The sequence below is a fragment of the Stomoxys calcitrans genome, chromosome 1, assembly GCF_963082655.1.
Source record: "Stomoxys calcitrans chromosome 1, idStoCalc2.1, whole genome shotgun sequence".
Lineage (NCBI taxonomy): Eukaryota > Metazoa > Arthropoda > Insecta > Diptera > Muscidae > Stomoxys > Stomoxys calcitrans.
Window position 1 is genome coordinate 221,376,560 of NC_081552.1, and position 15,847 is coordinate 221,392,406.

The window sequence follows — 15,847 nt, forward strand, 5'->3', positions numbered from 1 at the left end:
GCCTAAACCGGTACTTAAGTTACATTGCTCCAAGTGTTCCACCCACAAATGCCGCTTATGTTCGTTGAATACCGTTCCAGCTCGCTAATTGCTAGGGGGGCTAGTGGAGTCCGTGCAACGAATTCCATCGCGCTTGTCTGCGAGTACCAGGAAATTGGGCCGCACTTGGGGTATTCGATCAGCTGGTATAAAGCCTCTCGGCAACTAGCACAGTTGAGCGGGATGTCAGCTCACTGAAGCGGCTATTGTTGTAGACTCTGAAGCGGACTCAATCGGCCTTTTTCTGATTGATAAACGTCCGGCGCTCAGAGATCGGGTGGTTGGTCGATAGTGAATTAGAGGTGGTCTGATCCCAAAGAAATTACTGCTTGCAGGATACTTTACACAGTGGGAGAAAATCGAAAAATTTACTAGTTTTTTCGATATGCCGTGTGAGAACGGGTGGAGAAATCTCTTTGAATTTTGGTAAGTACCGGGAAATGGGGCCGCACTTGGGATATTCGAGCAGCTGGTATAAAACTTCTCCACATCTAGCACATTTGAGCGGTCTGTCAGCTCACTGAAGCGGCGATTGGTGTACTCCTGAAGCCTACCGAATCGCCCTTATTCTGATTGATAAACATCCGGCGCTCGGAGGTTAAGAAGTCGGGTGGTCGTTCGTTGGGGAGGTGGTCTGGTCCCAATCAAATGACTGCTTGCCAGAATACGTCGGAGATAATCGAAAAAAAAAATAGTAAAAAATATGCCGTGTGTGAACGGATGGAAATTAGGAATGTTTAAAGCTGAGGTGCTAGCGAGATGGTCTGCGAAATTTCAACCCCCTTGGTTGTCCGGGCGCTTTTTTGGCAGGAACCTAAAGTTGGTCATCTCTGTATTTCAAAAATATGTTGGGGCTGCCAAATCTTCGTTTATGGTACTATTCCCAAATTATCCAGCAAAAAAATTAGAAACAGGACCACAAACAAAGATTTGACAGCCCCAACAAATTTTCGAAATACGGAGGTGACCAATTTAGGGGCCTGCCAAAAGGCGCCCGTACAACCCAGTGCCTTGAAATTTTGCGCACAATTTCGCTTGACCTCAGCTCTAACCATTCCAAATTTCAAAGAGATATCTCTATCGGTCTTCACACGGCATAATTGTACTAGATTGTTTCGGTTGTAACCGACTGTGAGTCGCTTAGGAGATCCGGGATCCACTGTGGTGGGTATCTATAGATCTGCACGGCCAAACTTAGTACGTGTTTGCTTGTTATTGCCTGCACCATGGGATGGGGGTATACTGATTTCGTCATTCTGTTTGTAACTCCTCGAAATATTCGTCTCAGACCCCATAAGGGATATATATTTTTGATCGTCATGACATTTTAAGTCGATCTATCCGTACGTCCGTCTGTCTGTCGAAAGCACACTAAAACTCGAAGAAGTAAAGCTAACAACTTGAAATTTTGCACAAATACTTCTTATAGGTGTAGGTCGGTTGTGATTGTAAATGGGCCATATCAGTCCATAACCTGATATAGCTGCCATATAAACTGATCTTGGATCTAGAGGTCTCAATTTTTATACGGTTGGGCTAAAATTTTGCATGTGTTTTGTTATGATTTCCAAGCACTGTGCCAAGTATGGTTCAAATCGGTCCATAACCTGAAATAGCAGTCATACAAACCGATCTTGAATGTTGACTTCTTGAGCCACTGGAGGAATCAATTCTTATCCTAATTGGCTGAGATTTTGTATGAGTTGTTTTGTTATGACTTTCAACAACTGTGCCAAGTATGGTTCAAATCGGTCCATAACCTGATATAGCTGCCATAAAAACCGATCTGGAGTCTTGACTTCATGAGCCACTAGATGGCGCAAATCCTATCCAATTTGGCTTAAATTTTGCATGAGGTCTTTCGTAATGACTGTGCTAAGTATAGTTCAAATCGGTCCATGACCTAATATAGCAGCCATATAAACCGACCTTGAATTTTGACTTCTTGAGCCACCAGAGGACGTAATTCTTATCCGATTTGGCTGAGATTTTGTATGAGTTTGTAATGATTTTCAACAACTATGCAAGTATGGGTGAAATCGGTCAATAACCTGATATAGCTGTCATATAAACCGATCTGGGGTCTAGACTTCTTTAGCCTTTAGGGGGCGCAATTATTATCCGATTTCACTGAAATTTAGCATGACGTGTTTCGTTATGACTTTCAACAACTGTGCTAAGTATGGTTTAAATCGGTCCATAACCTGATATAGCTATCATATAAACCGATCAGGAGTATTGACTCCTTGAGCCACCAGAGGTCGCAATTATTATCTGATTTGGGTGAAATTTTGGCTGAAATTTTACACAATGACTTTTACTATGGTCTCCAACATTCCCCAATAGCATATCCTATCCTTTCCATTGTTTGGATAAAAAAAAGAGACACCGGGAAAAAAAACTCCACAAATCCGATCCATGGTGGAGGGTATATAAGATTCGGCACGGCCGAACTAAGTATGTGTTTACATGTTTTGTTTTGATATTTCTTTAAAAAATCATCCTTTGCCATCGATTTCTGTTTTTCAAAAATTTTACCTTTCTCTCTTTACAGAGGGTCCCATGGCTCATGATCAACCTACGTATGCCAGTGTACCCGGCATTCGGGTCTTTGGCATGATGTGTGTAAAACCAGGATATTCGGTACGCAAGCCCTCGGCACAACCACCAAAACGTTATCAACTTCAAAAACCCTTCTACAGACCGGGATCACAGACTTCCTATGGTCAACAATCGAATAGTAATGTAGGGGGAGGTTCTTCGTCTCAACAGTATGGAGGCTCTTCAGCTCAACAGTATGGAGGTTCTTCCTCTCAACAGTATGGAGGTTCTAAAGACACCTATGGTAGACCTTCATATGGAGGCATATCTTCTTCGTCGTCGTCGTCCTCCTCCTCCTCGTCGGGATCGCAATCCTCACTGGCCGGCTTCAATTCGGCTACAAGCAGCAATTATCATGGATCTGATTCCTTTGGATCACAGGCCAACTATCAGTACTTAAATCGTCCCGAAAGTATAGGCAGCTCTAGTTTTAGCAGCAGTAACAAACAAAACTATAGACCCGAACCGGTATCCATAAATAATTTCCCCGGCGGCAGTTATGGACGCAACAATGAAAGAGAAGGCGCCGATAACATAGAAGCAGCCACGGAAATCGATAATAAATTGCTAATCAATACCTCAACACAAACCAGTGAGGAGGTGGCCAGAACCACATTGAGTGAGGATACCACTAAAGTGGCCGAGGAGCTGAAACGTGAGAAACGTTCCTTAGCTGAGAACACAATTGAGGGAGAAAGCGATGATATGCCGGAATTCCCTTGGGATCGTGTCTTGGAGTTCGAGCGAACCTTGGTGTGGGACTAAGTAAGGGGCAACACTAGACATACTATGTACTAGATAGACACAGGGGTGTAGGTAGTAATAAAATAGATTTTCCTTTCCAACTACTGTAAGAGGCAACAAAATTAAGATATTATTTTTTTTTTTAAATTTATATATATACTCGTATAATTTTTGCAAAATTTGATATGTAATTGAATTCAAAATACAGCGACTGAAAACGAAAGAGAACAGGACAAGACAAGACAATAAATGATATTAATTTTTCTTTTGCATAACATACACTCTCCATGGGAAATGTCCTTCAGAGGATGTTCTTATACACACACACACACACACTCTCTCTCTCTCTAATTATAAGTTACCTTGTAAGCAATTACATGTGTGGTATTTTGTTTTGTAAAAACAAAATACATCACCATATAAAAATACTAAATTATTTATTCAACAATGAATTAATTAAATAATTTGTTTTTATTATTTTTTTCCCCACAATCATAGTAGCCACATTTTTCTGTAGATTTCAGGATATGCAAAATCAACAACAAAAACACTGCTAAATTATTTAATTAATTCGTTTGTTCAATTTCATTTGTGTGCATTTAAATCGATAAAAATCAAAATAAAATATATAAATCAATTAAATTAACACAAGTACTATATATAATTGTCTAGTTCTTAATTCTAATTAGCTATTTATTAAAAACTATTATTAAAAAAAAAAATTAATTGTAATTTATGCATATATATATAAAAACACACACACACATTTACACATACATCGTCTATGCAGGGGCAATCGGATGCCTCCCCCATTGAAAGTAGACAAAATTTAAAATTTTGAAATTATTTTAAAATATTTCTAAGCGGCATTTATTAGGTAATAATTTAATATCTATTGGTCTTCAACGCAGTTAAGCATTAAGCAAAGTGGCAAAATTTCCCTCAACAAAAAAATCAATTGGTTTGTCTAATAAATAAATTATTTATATATAGTGATGATTTTTTTTTAATAAAAATGCAATAAAAATTGATTCTAGATTTTTACATTATTTTAAACAAATGATAGAAGTTTAGAGGCGGCTGGAGGCGAGCGTCGGATCTTGGAGCAAGCGGCTCGCAACAACGAGGGATACATGTGCGGCAATCCCACAAAACCCATGCGGTTGAAGCGCTGGGCCAGTAACCAGCCCCCGGAAAACTATGAGAAACAATAAGGAATAGTTGTTGTTGTTGTCGTTGTTGTAGCAGTTTATTGTGTTCTATCTTTTGTTGACTGCTTGACTCTGTTGAGTATCAAGACCCAGGACCTCTGCGACCAAGATGGGGTGCGTCCAAATGCGATCCATGGTGGAGGGTATATAAGATTCGGCCCCGCCGAACTAAGCATGCTCTTGTTACTATTCCTCAGTGTACGTGTAAGGAATAGTAACAAGAGCATGCTAAGTTCGGCCGCACCGAATCTTATATACCCTCCACCATGGATCGCATTTGTCGAGTTCTTTGCGCGGTATCTCTTTCTAGACAAACATAGAATAATGAATAAGAACTTTTATGCATTGGAGCTATATCAAGTTATAGTCGGACCATAAATGAATTGAATGCTGAACATTGTAGAAGTCATTGTGTAATTTTTCACTCCATTCGGATAAGAATTGCGCCTTGCGGCTCAAGAAGCCATATCGGGAGATCGGTTTATATGGGAGCTGTATCAAGCTATAGATCGTTTCAGACCATATTGGACACGTATGCTAAAGGTCATGGGAGAAGCCGTTGTACAAAATTTTACACAAATCAGATAATAATTGCGACCTCTAGAGACTCAAGAAGTCAAGATCCCAGATCGTTTTATATGGCAGCTATATCAGGTTATGGACCGATTTCGATCATAATTCGCACAGTTCTTGCAATACATAATAAAATACTTCGTGCAAAATTTAAGCCTAATGGGAAAAAAATTGCGCCCTCTAGAGGCTCAAGAAGTTCAGATCCCAGATTGGTTTATATGGCAGCTGTATCAGGTTATAAACCGATTTAAATCATACTTAGCACAGTTATTGAGAGCCATAACAAAACATCTCATGTAAAATTTCAGCCCAAATCGGATGAGAAATGCGCCCTCTAGCGGCTCAAGAAGTCGAGATCCAAGATCAGTTTTTATGGCAGCTATATCAGGTTATGAACCGATTTAAACCATACTTACACACACAGTTGGCTCAAGAAGTCGAGATCTAAGACCGGTTTAAATGGCAGCTACATCAGGTTATAAACGGATTTGAACTATACTTAGCACAGATGCTTGAACTGATATCAAAACACCACGTGCGAAATTTCAGTCAAATCGGATAAGAATTGCGCCCTATAGAGGCTTTAGAACTCAAGATCCAAGGTCGGTTTATATGGCAGCTTTACCAGGTTGTAGACGAATTTCGACCACAATTCGCACAGTTGTTGCAAGTCATAACACAATATTTCATGCAAAATTTCAGCCTAATAGGATAAGAATTGGTCCCTCTAGACGTTTAAGAAGTCGAGACCCAAGATCGGTTTATATGGCAGCTATATCAGGTTATGAACCGATTTGAACCATACTTTGCACAGTTATTGGAAGTCTTACTAAAACATCTCATGCAAACTTTCAGACAAGTCGGATGAGAATTGCGCCCTCTAGTGGCTCTAGAAGTCGTGATCCAAGTTCTCTTTATATGGAAGCTATACCAGGCTGTAGGTCGATTTCGACCATATCGCACAATTGTTGCAAGTTATAACAAAATACTTCATGCAAAAATTCAGCCTAATAGGATAAGAATTGCTCCCTCTACACGTTCTAGAAGTCAAGACCCAAGATCGGTTTATATGGCAGCTATATCAGGTTATGAACAGAACCATACTTAGCACATTTGTTGGAAGCGATATCAAAACACTACGTGCAAAATTTCGGTCAAATCGGATTTGAATTGCGCCCTCTAGAGGCTTAAGAAGTCAAGACCCAAGATCGGTTATATGGCAGCTATATCAAAACATGGATCGATTTGGCTCATTTACAATCACAACCGACCTACACTAATAAGAAGTATTTGTGCAAAATTGCAAGGGGCTAGCTTTATTTCGGCTATGAGATTTAAGGCGGTGGGAGAATGGATTAAAGATGGGAGCAGCTCATACCATCGCTCATGGCAGTATAATCAAGGCGACGATCGGATACCTGAGATGGACCTTGAAGTCGAGTGCGAGGCACTGCTGCCAGCGCCACAGACTTGGATTGACGGAACCCTAGTATTGCCATCTGAAAGATCATGTTACACGGATGGATCAAAGCTAGGGGCGAGAGTGGGCCTGGGAATCTACATTTAGAATGAAACAATTCCTTGACATCCCCCGGCAAACTAGAGTAGTTTTGACTCAATTACGTTCCGGCAGATGCAGCTGCCTCAACTCCTACAGTGCAAGGATTGATGCCGACTTGCAAGATGTATGTCGCCATTGTGACTAGAGACCACACGTCACCTGTTTAACTCCCCAGCCAGACCCACTCGACTCAGACCCAGAACCCTCTGGACGCCTCCCCATCTTAGTCGCAGAGTTCCTGGATCTGGACTCAACAGAATCAAGCAGTTGAAAGATAGAACACAAAAAACTGCTACAACAACAACAAGAACTAAATTTTCCATGATCAGTCCATTAAAGAACAAAAATTACTTCTATCATACCAATGAGTAATACAGTCCGATGTAAGTTTAAACTCAATGATAAGGGACATATGCCGAGTCCGAACGACGTGCCTCCTAGCGACACCACTTAGTAGAAAAGTTTGAACATGGCAGGATACCTTACAAATGTTACAAGTGTTAGTAAGGGCATAACCACCGTTGAAAATTATTCCGATTTCACGCAGGGATTGAACCTCTGTCAACCACTGCGCTACGATGGCCTCCATATATTGCCCATATATTCAATACGACTTTAGTAAAAACTACAAAAAGAGTACACTTACCTAATACTTCAGCATTCACCACAATGTTACAGCTGTACATGGGGCTGACTAAACGTTGAGGTTGATTCTGGAACGCTTGACGACATATCTCCTTGGAGGCAGTTAAAACTTGACCTAAAAGAAGACAAAAATTTCCTATAGTTTAGTAGCTGTAGAAAAAATACCAAACTATCCAAACATACCTGAAAAAGGTCCATAAGCCTTCGAATTCAAATCTTCGCTGGTATCCACTGACCATTCAAGAACCATAAAGCAAACACCCTGCATAGGTTCTTCACACAAAGGTCCTGCGGAGGTGGTCAATTGAAAACCATTTACAAATGAGCTGTTGTAATCACGACGAACATCGTCCACCGTTTCCTCATTAGTTTTAGGCAAGTCCCACCAAATGCGAGGATGTTCATAGTCTGTCAGATTAAGCAGAATATTTGGACCACAATGGCGAGGTCCCAAGGACCATATACGATCCACCAGCTGTGCAGCTGGTAAATTTGTCAAGCCTTGAGCATCGAATTCCTTCAAGGCTGCTACCAGTTGTGACTTAATTTGTTGTTGCAAATTTCTAAATTTTTCCGAAGAATTCGAAGATTTTGAGGCAGAGCTTAGGGATAATTCCTTGAAGAATGTTTGATATTTCTCCAAGATATCAACCACAGCTTGGGGCAAAGGCAAAGCAATGACGCGTATATTGGATAATTTATTAAGGGTTTGTATGGTGGCAATTTTCTTGGCAATATCCTTGTCTTCCGATGTCTTGACAATGGCCTCGTTTACCATATCCACTGTGGCCTCGGGTACCACTGTTTCTCGGAATGATACTATGGGTTTGGAGACATTCACTTTAATTTTTGCATAGTTTTCCTGCAGGTCATGGACACATTTCTCAACATGAACTTCTCCCAGGGTAGCGATAACATGTTCCCCCGTGGGTTCGACCGAAACTTGGACACAAGCATCAGCTTGGTTAAGTAGTTTCAGACCCTTGATTAATTTCCCTGTGTCTAAGGGATTGACGGGCTCAATTGCCACTCGGAATATGGGTGTAGCCATAATGCTCATTTCACTAAAGGAAGTGCAATACATGGTGCTGCTTAAGGTGCCCGATTTTAAAATGTCTTTATCCAGACCACCAATGCCAACTATGTTTCCGGCGGGTACTTCATCCAGGGCTTGCAATTCACCACCCATAAAAAGATACAAATCGCCAACAGTAACTTCACTAATATGGGGGGAGGCCAAGGAAATGGAGCTGAAATTTAAAAAGAAATAAATGAAAAATTTAAAATATTTCAAAAACAATCCAAAAAATAGATATAAAGGCCAAAATCAAACTGCTTTGACCGCAATATAGGAAACAGAAAACACTAGAGAGGAAAGTCCTGGCACGGGATATCTGTGGGCACCACACAGGCTGGAACATTGAGGTCCGATCTGTGTGGTGTTCATTGCTGTCGCGAGAAGCTTAGTTGAGAGCTACCGGGCGCATCCACAGGGTGGACCCCAATGTTCCACATAGGCAGGAACACTGAGCTCCGATCTGGGGGGTGTTCATTGCTGTCACGAGAAGCTTAGCTGGAAGCGCATCCACACGTTGCCGCAACTGCAGTCGCGGACAATCAGCGGTATCCAGCGGAGAGCCTCAGTGAAAGGTCGGGCGGCACTGGGTCTTACACAAATACCGAATGCCTATAAGGCGCTTTATTGGCGCCTTTAAATAACCAATGACCACTCTGTTCCCGCGGCGATCGCTCCTTTGGACCGAAATGAGCTTTCTCACCTACAGGAGCTTGACGAGGATTGCCACCTCCACACGAAAATGTGACTACAACAACAACAACTAAAGAGGACCTTAGATCCTTTGAAAGCATACTCACTCTTCATTTCTGGGATCATGTTTTGGTGCCAGATTATACAATTTCATGCCTTTCCTTAGGGTTCCACTGAAAACACGGGCAAAGGCTACAAACACAAAATCGGATTTTTCTTCTTCCAATTTTTCTTCTTCAGCCTTAGTCCCATCAGCTTTGCGCTGTGCCTCCTCCTCCTTCTCCTCAGCTTGCTGCATTTCTTTCACAGACATTTGCTCCACACCTGTGGTAATATTTTCTACCCCTTCCGCCATTTGAGTGGCCAATTGTTTACGTTCCTCAATGCGTTTACGCACTTCATCGCGCCGCGTTTGTAGTTCTTCTTCCGTTAAGCGTTTAGGTTTATTTTGAGGCAAACTTTGCACATGAACCGGAGTCATTTTCGATACAAAGACAACAACATTTTCGGAACTGGCTTCACAACGTTTAAATTCCTCTTTCAAGGCCAACGATTCGGGGGGATATGTATTGAGATCTACATTTTCGGGATAGAGGAGACGTTGAGCGCGTTCATCGCTTATGGTGTTGGGCGCAGGTACATGGCGAACAACCATTTCCAATATACAGCGATCAATGGGTAGCCATTGTCCTAGCACAGTTTTAATTTGACCTTTGGCATCGCCAGCTCGCAGATCCCGGGCTTGTAGCTTGATGCCCAATTTTTCGGCAATAACTGAAATTAAGCCAAACTTGATGATGGTGATTTGATGACAAGAAAAAACTCCACCACTAACCTGGTATCTTATCCTTATCCTTACGTATCGCAATGGTATCGTATAGACTGAAAATGTTGTCCAATATGAATTGTACAAACATGGGCTTCTTGGCCTTTTCCTGAGCCCCCGGCAAGGCACACTTTTTCTTTGCATGATAGTAATAGTCACCCCACAAAACTTGTTCCAAATCTTGCACCGACATTTCCAATCTCTCGGCATATGTAACAGCGAATTCCCGTACTCCAAATGCCCAGCCATCGTAGGCCGAACAGAACACAACATTTCCCGATGCCGGTGTAAAATACAGAGTGGAGTCATCACTTTCTTCCAAGGCCGACTCGTAATTATCTTTGTGCGTTATGTCCTCTTTTGCCAGGACATCTGAAGCAAATATGCTACCCAATACAGCATTGACTTGCTCCAGCACCTGTAGTATATGAAAATAGGCATCTAAAGGTGTCATTTGCTTCTCCATAATCAGACGATCGATTTTGTTGAGCACCAAAACCGGTTTCAATTGTTCGACATAGACTTGCTGCAAACAGGCCCGTGTTTGAGGACAAACACCCTCTACCACATCAACCACAACAATGGCACCATCACATAAACGCACCGCAGTAGACACCTCACTGGAAAAGTCCACATGGCCAGGCGAGTCAATAAGATTTATGAGAAAGTCCTTTGCATTATTGCCCAAACTTTGATAGTATAAAGAAATGCTGCTGCTCTTCATGGTGATGCCACGCTCCTGCTCATCTTGACGATTGTCCAAGTAACGCAGTTTTCCAGCCATACGTTGAGAGATAATACCATTACTGGCCACCAATGAATCAGCCAAGGTGGTCTTCCCATGGTCGACATGGGCTAAAATGCAAATGTTTCGCACAAGTTCAATGTTTTTCTGCAGTTTGACTAAATTTGAAGGATCTACGACCGGCATTTTTTTCGAATAATTAACACTAGCAAGCACAATAAAATGTTTTACCAAAAATCGACGGTAGAAAAAAACTCGAAACGCGCCCGAAAAAATCAACAACGCGAAGTAAATTTGCCGCGAATTTAGTCCGGAATGAAAATAAAGCTCTTGTTTGCACGTGTTGATTGTTTTGTTTACTGAAATTGTGAAATTCGCAATCAGTCACAATAAGACATAAACAAAATTGAGGGGAACAGTTTCGCTTCTTATTAGCCATCAGCTGTTTCGTAACATAGGGGAGGTTCCAATAAGAAACTATGAAAAAAAGGGTCATACACACATGAGGAAATATGGCAAAACAATATCGTCCATATTCACAAAACTTGATGAAGCCCACATGGCGAAACAATTAAAGGTGGTCTCATTCGTACAACAACCACAAATCATGTGGTGCAATCCGCCATTTTGTCATCAAGCTGATCGACATTTTGCCGACACATACAAAGAAATTTGTGTGCGCGTCTGTATACGTGTGCGAACATGGGCAGAGAATATGCCAGAAAAAAGTTAACAACAAAGAAAATGCAACCAAAAATTTGACATCTTAATACAGTCAAATCTGGCAGGCTGTTAACTGCTGTTCGCGTAAGACCACCTTTTTAAATCCGCCTCGATATCATATTTTATTTATTTATTTATTTCATTTCATGCAATGCGAAGCCATCAGGCCTATAAATAATCACACTATGCATAAGACGTACTTTTTCTAACATAAGTTAAAAAACTACTTACTACTGCTTATTTTTGGAAGCAACCGTAAACCGTTTCTTTTGGTCATATATTGTGAATGGCGATTGTCCGCTATTGTGAATGTAATCGGCAAATGAAACTGTTCTCATTTTCAATAACTTAAACAGCTGATTATTGTTATTAAAAATTCTTCGATTGTACCATTGTTTGCCAAATATTATGTTATCACTTAAAAATTCAATTAGTCTACGTTTTATAAAACAAATTGTTTACCAAAGATATGCCTCCACCCAGGTAAGAGTACGATTTGCTCCAAGCCCAACGGGTAAGTATGGAAAATATCTTAAATTGCTAATAAATAACCGTGTGATATTCAAAGGGCATTTGCATTTGGGAGGACTACGTACGGCATTGTACAATTATTTGTATGCCAGACATCAAAATGGAAAATTTCTGCTGCGCATTGAGGACACAGATCAAACTCGTCTTGTGCCAGGAGCCATGGAAAGCCTTATTGAAGATTTGCAATGGGCTGGCATAGAAATCGATGAGGGACCAGGCTCCAAAGTTAAAGGATCCTACGGCCCTTATATACAAAGCCAAAGAACAAAATTATATTTGTATGTAGACATTTTTGTGTTATTTTCCTTGGTATTTGTTTTGCTCATTATTTTTTTTTTTCAGAGATCATGTTGAAACCTTGTTGCAGAATGGTTCCGCCTATCGCTGTTTCTGTACGGAAAGAAGGCTGGAATTACTAAGAAAAGAAGCCTTGCGCACAAGACAAGTTCCCAAGTATGACAATAAATGTCGCCATCTTTCCCAAAAACAAATTGCGGAGCTTTTAGGAAAGTCTGCTCCTTTCTGTATACGCTTCAAATTAAATGACTATGAAGAGCCTTTAAATGATTTGATTTATGGTCCTGTTCATCATAATGTTAGCCAAAATGAAGGTGATCCTGTTATTATGAAATCAGATCAATTTCCTACCTATCACTTTGCCAATGTAGTGGATGACCACATGATGGCTATTACTCATGTTTTTCGTGGTGTTGAATGGCAAATATCAACAACAAAGCATTTACTTTTATATAGGTAGGGTAAGCAATACCACAAGCAATTTGCAAGGATTTAGTAAAAATTTTCTTACAGGGCATTTGGTTGGGAACCCCCAAAGTTTGGTCATCTCCCTCTTTTGGTAAATGCTGATGGCACTAAACTGAGCAAGCGTCAGGGTGATATTGGCATAAAGAGTTTCAGGTAATCCCTTAACCTAAGGATGAGTTTATAAAATTTGCGTCATTTGTAACACCACAAGATTCTATTCTTCTCAAGCCCATGGGCTTATGTTTTGTGCACAAGGTACACATATAGGTGCAATAGTGCGTGTGTATTTGCCCTCCACTGTTCCAGATGCATTTTGCTTTACGCTTCCGCTTTTATACATTCCCCTAATAATATATTTTTTGTTTCAGAGAAAAGGGCTATTTTCCAACAGCACTTCTTAACTATGTGGTGTCAGCTGGCGGAGGTTTCCCCCATGAACAGTTTACAAAACTAAAAGTGTACTCTTTAGGGGAACTATCAGAAAAGGTATACATTTCTTGTAAGACTTTAACTTTGTTAACTTTTAATAAACTTCATCAACAGTTTACCATTGAAAATGTAAATTCCCATCCAAGTCGCCTCAATCCAGATCTTCTGGATGAATTTAATCGCTTGCAAATAATAGATTTACTGAACTCAGAAGATTCAACAGAGGCATTGGTTGAAAATGTACAACATTTAGTGAAAACAACTTATCCCACAGAGTAGGTTTTGTCAAAACATTTTCATTCCATAGAAGTTGTTTGCAAAATTTTGTATTTTTTTAGAACTAATTTAGATCTTAATTCTACACACATATTAAACATTCTCAAATGGTCATCTAAGCGCCTGACATTTATCAAAGATTTGACAGCACCAAAATTAAGTTTCCTTTGGGTAAAGCCAACAAGCTATAAAATAGAGGCTATTACAAAAGGTAGATGAAATAGACCACAAAATATAAGGCGGTTCAAAGAAAATTTGATCAAATTATTTTTAGAACAAATGGGAACACTTATCGAGTCCTTGGAGAAAGAAGAGTTTGAAAAGGATCATTTAAATAGTGTACTGAAGAATTATTGCCAACAAAACAATGTTAAGTTCCCCACTCTTATGAAGTGCTTAAGGTCTGCCTTAAGTGGCTTAAAGGTAAATAGGATTTCACGGTATTTTATACAAAATATTTCTAATTCTTTGAATTTTAGGAGGGCCCTGGTGTTGCTGAAATGATGGAAATTTTAGGTAAACGTGTTACACTGCAAAGACTCTCTGATGCTGTAGTTCTGGGAGATGCCGATGGAAGGAATATGAAGAAAGGAGATAGAATAGGCTAAAAGTATTATTTTGGTTATAGCTTCAAGTTGTTTATCATGAAAACGATGTACAACACTAGATTGGAGCCAAGCTTTTACGTGAAATTCATCCATTATTAAATATTTGTATTAAGAAAAATTTTTTTATAATTTGTTAACTTTATTTGACTAATGGACTACATCCATTAGTCAAATAAGTTCTGAGGACTTGGCTAATATTTGAGCAAATAAATAAGTAAATCTGCCACCAAATCTTAAGCCATATCTTATACATAAAATTCAATTTGTGTTTGTTTGTTTGTTCCGTATAGACTCAAAAAAGGCTGAACCGATTACCTTGAAATTTTCACAGATTATGTAGGTTGGTCTGGAAGGAAACATTGGCTATATAATTTTTGGATATCAGAAGGGGGCGGACTCTCCCCCTTACCCCAAAAGCAGTACCCAAAAATAAAAGTGGACCGATCGGGACAGTATGGGTCTCAACTAAAAGGGTCTATGTAACTGGGGGGCCGCCCCAACCCCAAAACCCCCTAAAATAGGTTTATTGGACGATCATGACAATATGGGACTCAAATGAAACATATTCGGGAGTAGATTACAGATATGGGCAGGAGGGAAGAACAGGCTTTATAATTTTTTTATATCGGAAGGGGGGCGGACCCTCCCCCTTACTCCAAAAGTACTACCCAAAATTAAAAGTGGAACGATCGGGACAATATGAGATTCAAATTAAATATATTCAAGAGTATAGTACGAATTTCATAATAAAAGTTGGGTCCAAGTACCTGGGGGCCGCCCCAGCACCAAAACCCCTTAAAATAGTTTTGTATGGCGATCATGACAATATGGGTATCAAATGAAAAGTATGCGGACGTAGATAACGAATGTGGCATACAAATTCATTTCGAAGTATAGGGGGTCACCCCACCCCCACAACCACGCCCAAAATGGGCACATTAGCCAATAACGGATATATGGGACTCGTTTTGTTTGTTCCGTATAGACTGAAAAACGGCAGAACCGATTTTCTCGAAATTTTCGCATATTGTGTAGGTTGGTCTGGAAGGAAACATAGGCTATATAATTTTTCGGTATCGGAAGGGGGACGGACCCTCCCCCTCATGCCACAAACACAATCCAAAATCAAAAGTGGACCAATCGGGACAATATAGGTATCAAATGAAAGGTATTGGAGAATAGAATACGAATATGGTATCAAAATTTGTGTTTAAGTACCCATCGCGCCGCCCGAACTCCAAAATTCCCCCAAACAGACATATTGGACGTTCATTTCAATATAATGATGCTCAAATGAAAGATATTCGGGATTAGATTTCGAATATGGCATACAAAATCAGATCGAAATATAAGGGGTCAAACCACCCCTCAAAAACGCCATTAGACCCATTATGACTATATGATACTTTGCTGAACCGATTTTCTTAAAATTTTCATAGATTGATAGATATTGGGTGGAGGCGGACCCTTCCCCTTACCCCAAAAACGCCACCCATATCCGAAAGTGGTCTGATGGGTACAATAAGCGTATCAAATGAAAGGTATTGGCGAGCAGAAAACGAATATGGTATTAAAATGTACGTCCAAGTACCCGATTCAAGTTTAAATTCAATGATAAGGATCCTTTTTTATAGCCGAGTCCGAACAGCGTCCCGCAGTGCGACATCTCTTTGGGGAAAATTTTTTAAATGACCATGCATGGCATTGTACCTCGCAAATGTCGCTAATATTAAGAGGGGATAAACACCGCTTTGTTCGATGTTCTCGCCAGGATTCGAACGCGTTATGCGTCATAGGCTACA

General features: G+C 40.3%; 3 protein-coding genes across 5 annotated transcripts in view; 2 read left to right on the top strand and 1 right to left on the bottom strand.

The window, feature by feature from the left end:
* The window catches only part of LOC106084686 (uncharacterized), a 196,962-nt gene extending 193,310 nt beyond the window's left edge, over nt 1–3,652 (top strand). Inside the window, exon 5 of the mRNA XM_013248563.2 lies at nt 2,594–3,652. Within this exon, the coding sequence (XP_013104017.2) occupies nt 2,594–3,405 (812 nt within the window). The 3' untranslated portion in view covers nt 3,406–3,652. The remainder of the gene's footprint in view (nt 1–2,593) is intronic.
* Nucleotides 1–11,083, bottom strand: part of LOC106084671 (elongation factor-like GTPase 1) — a 605,724-nt gene extending 594,641 nt beyond the window's left edge. The window contains exons 1-4 of the mRNA XM_059360514.1: nt 9,978–11,083; nt 9,250–9,916; nt 7,558–8,624; nt 7,376–7,489 (exon numbers count right to left, since the gene is read on the bottom strand). Coding sequence (XP_059216497.1) covers nt 7,376–7,489; nt 7,558–8,624; nt 9,250–9,916; nt 9,978–10,899 — 2,770 coding nt within the window. The 5' untranslated portion in view covers nt 10,900–11,083. The remainder of the gene's footprint in view (nt 1–7,375; nt 7,490–7,557; nt 8,625–9,249; nt 9,917–9,977) is intronic.
* A 721-nt stretch (nt 11,084–11,804) lies between these two features.
* On the top strand, nt 11,805–14,307 carry LOC106084676 (probable glutamate--tRNA ligase, mitochondrial). Of its 3 annotated transcripts, none has more exons than XM_013248548.2 (9): nt 11,805–11,950; nt 12,005–12,245; nt 12,310–12,720; nt 12,778–12,885; nt 13,101–13,218; nt 13,276–13,436; nt 13,500–13,648; nt 13,712–13,860; nt 13,917–14,307. In XM_013248548.2, the coding sequence occupies exons 1-9, from the start codon at nt 11,845–11,847 to the stop codon at nt 14,043–14,045; spliced, it is 1,572 nt and encodes a 523-aa protein (XP_013104002.2). In that variant the 5' UTR covers nt 11,805–11,844; the 3' UTR covers nt 14,046–14,307. The 3 variants fall into 3 exon arrangements, with proteins under 3 accessions (XP_013104002.2, XP_059216498.1, XP_013104003.2); XM_013248549.2 differs by having other exon boundaries at nt 11,835–11,919; XM_059360515.1 differs by having other exon boundaries at nt 13,101–13,436.
* The last annotated feature ends 1,540 nt before the right edge of the window (nt 14,308–15,847 follow it).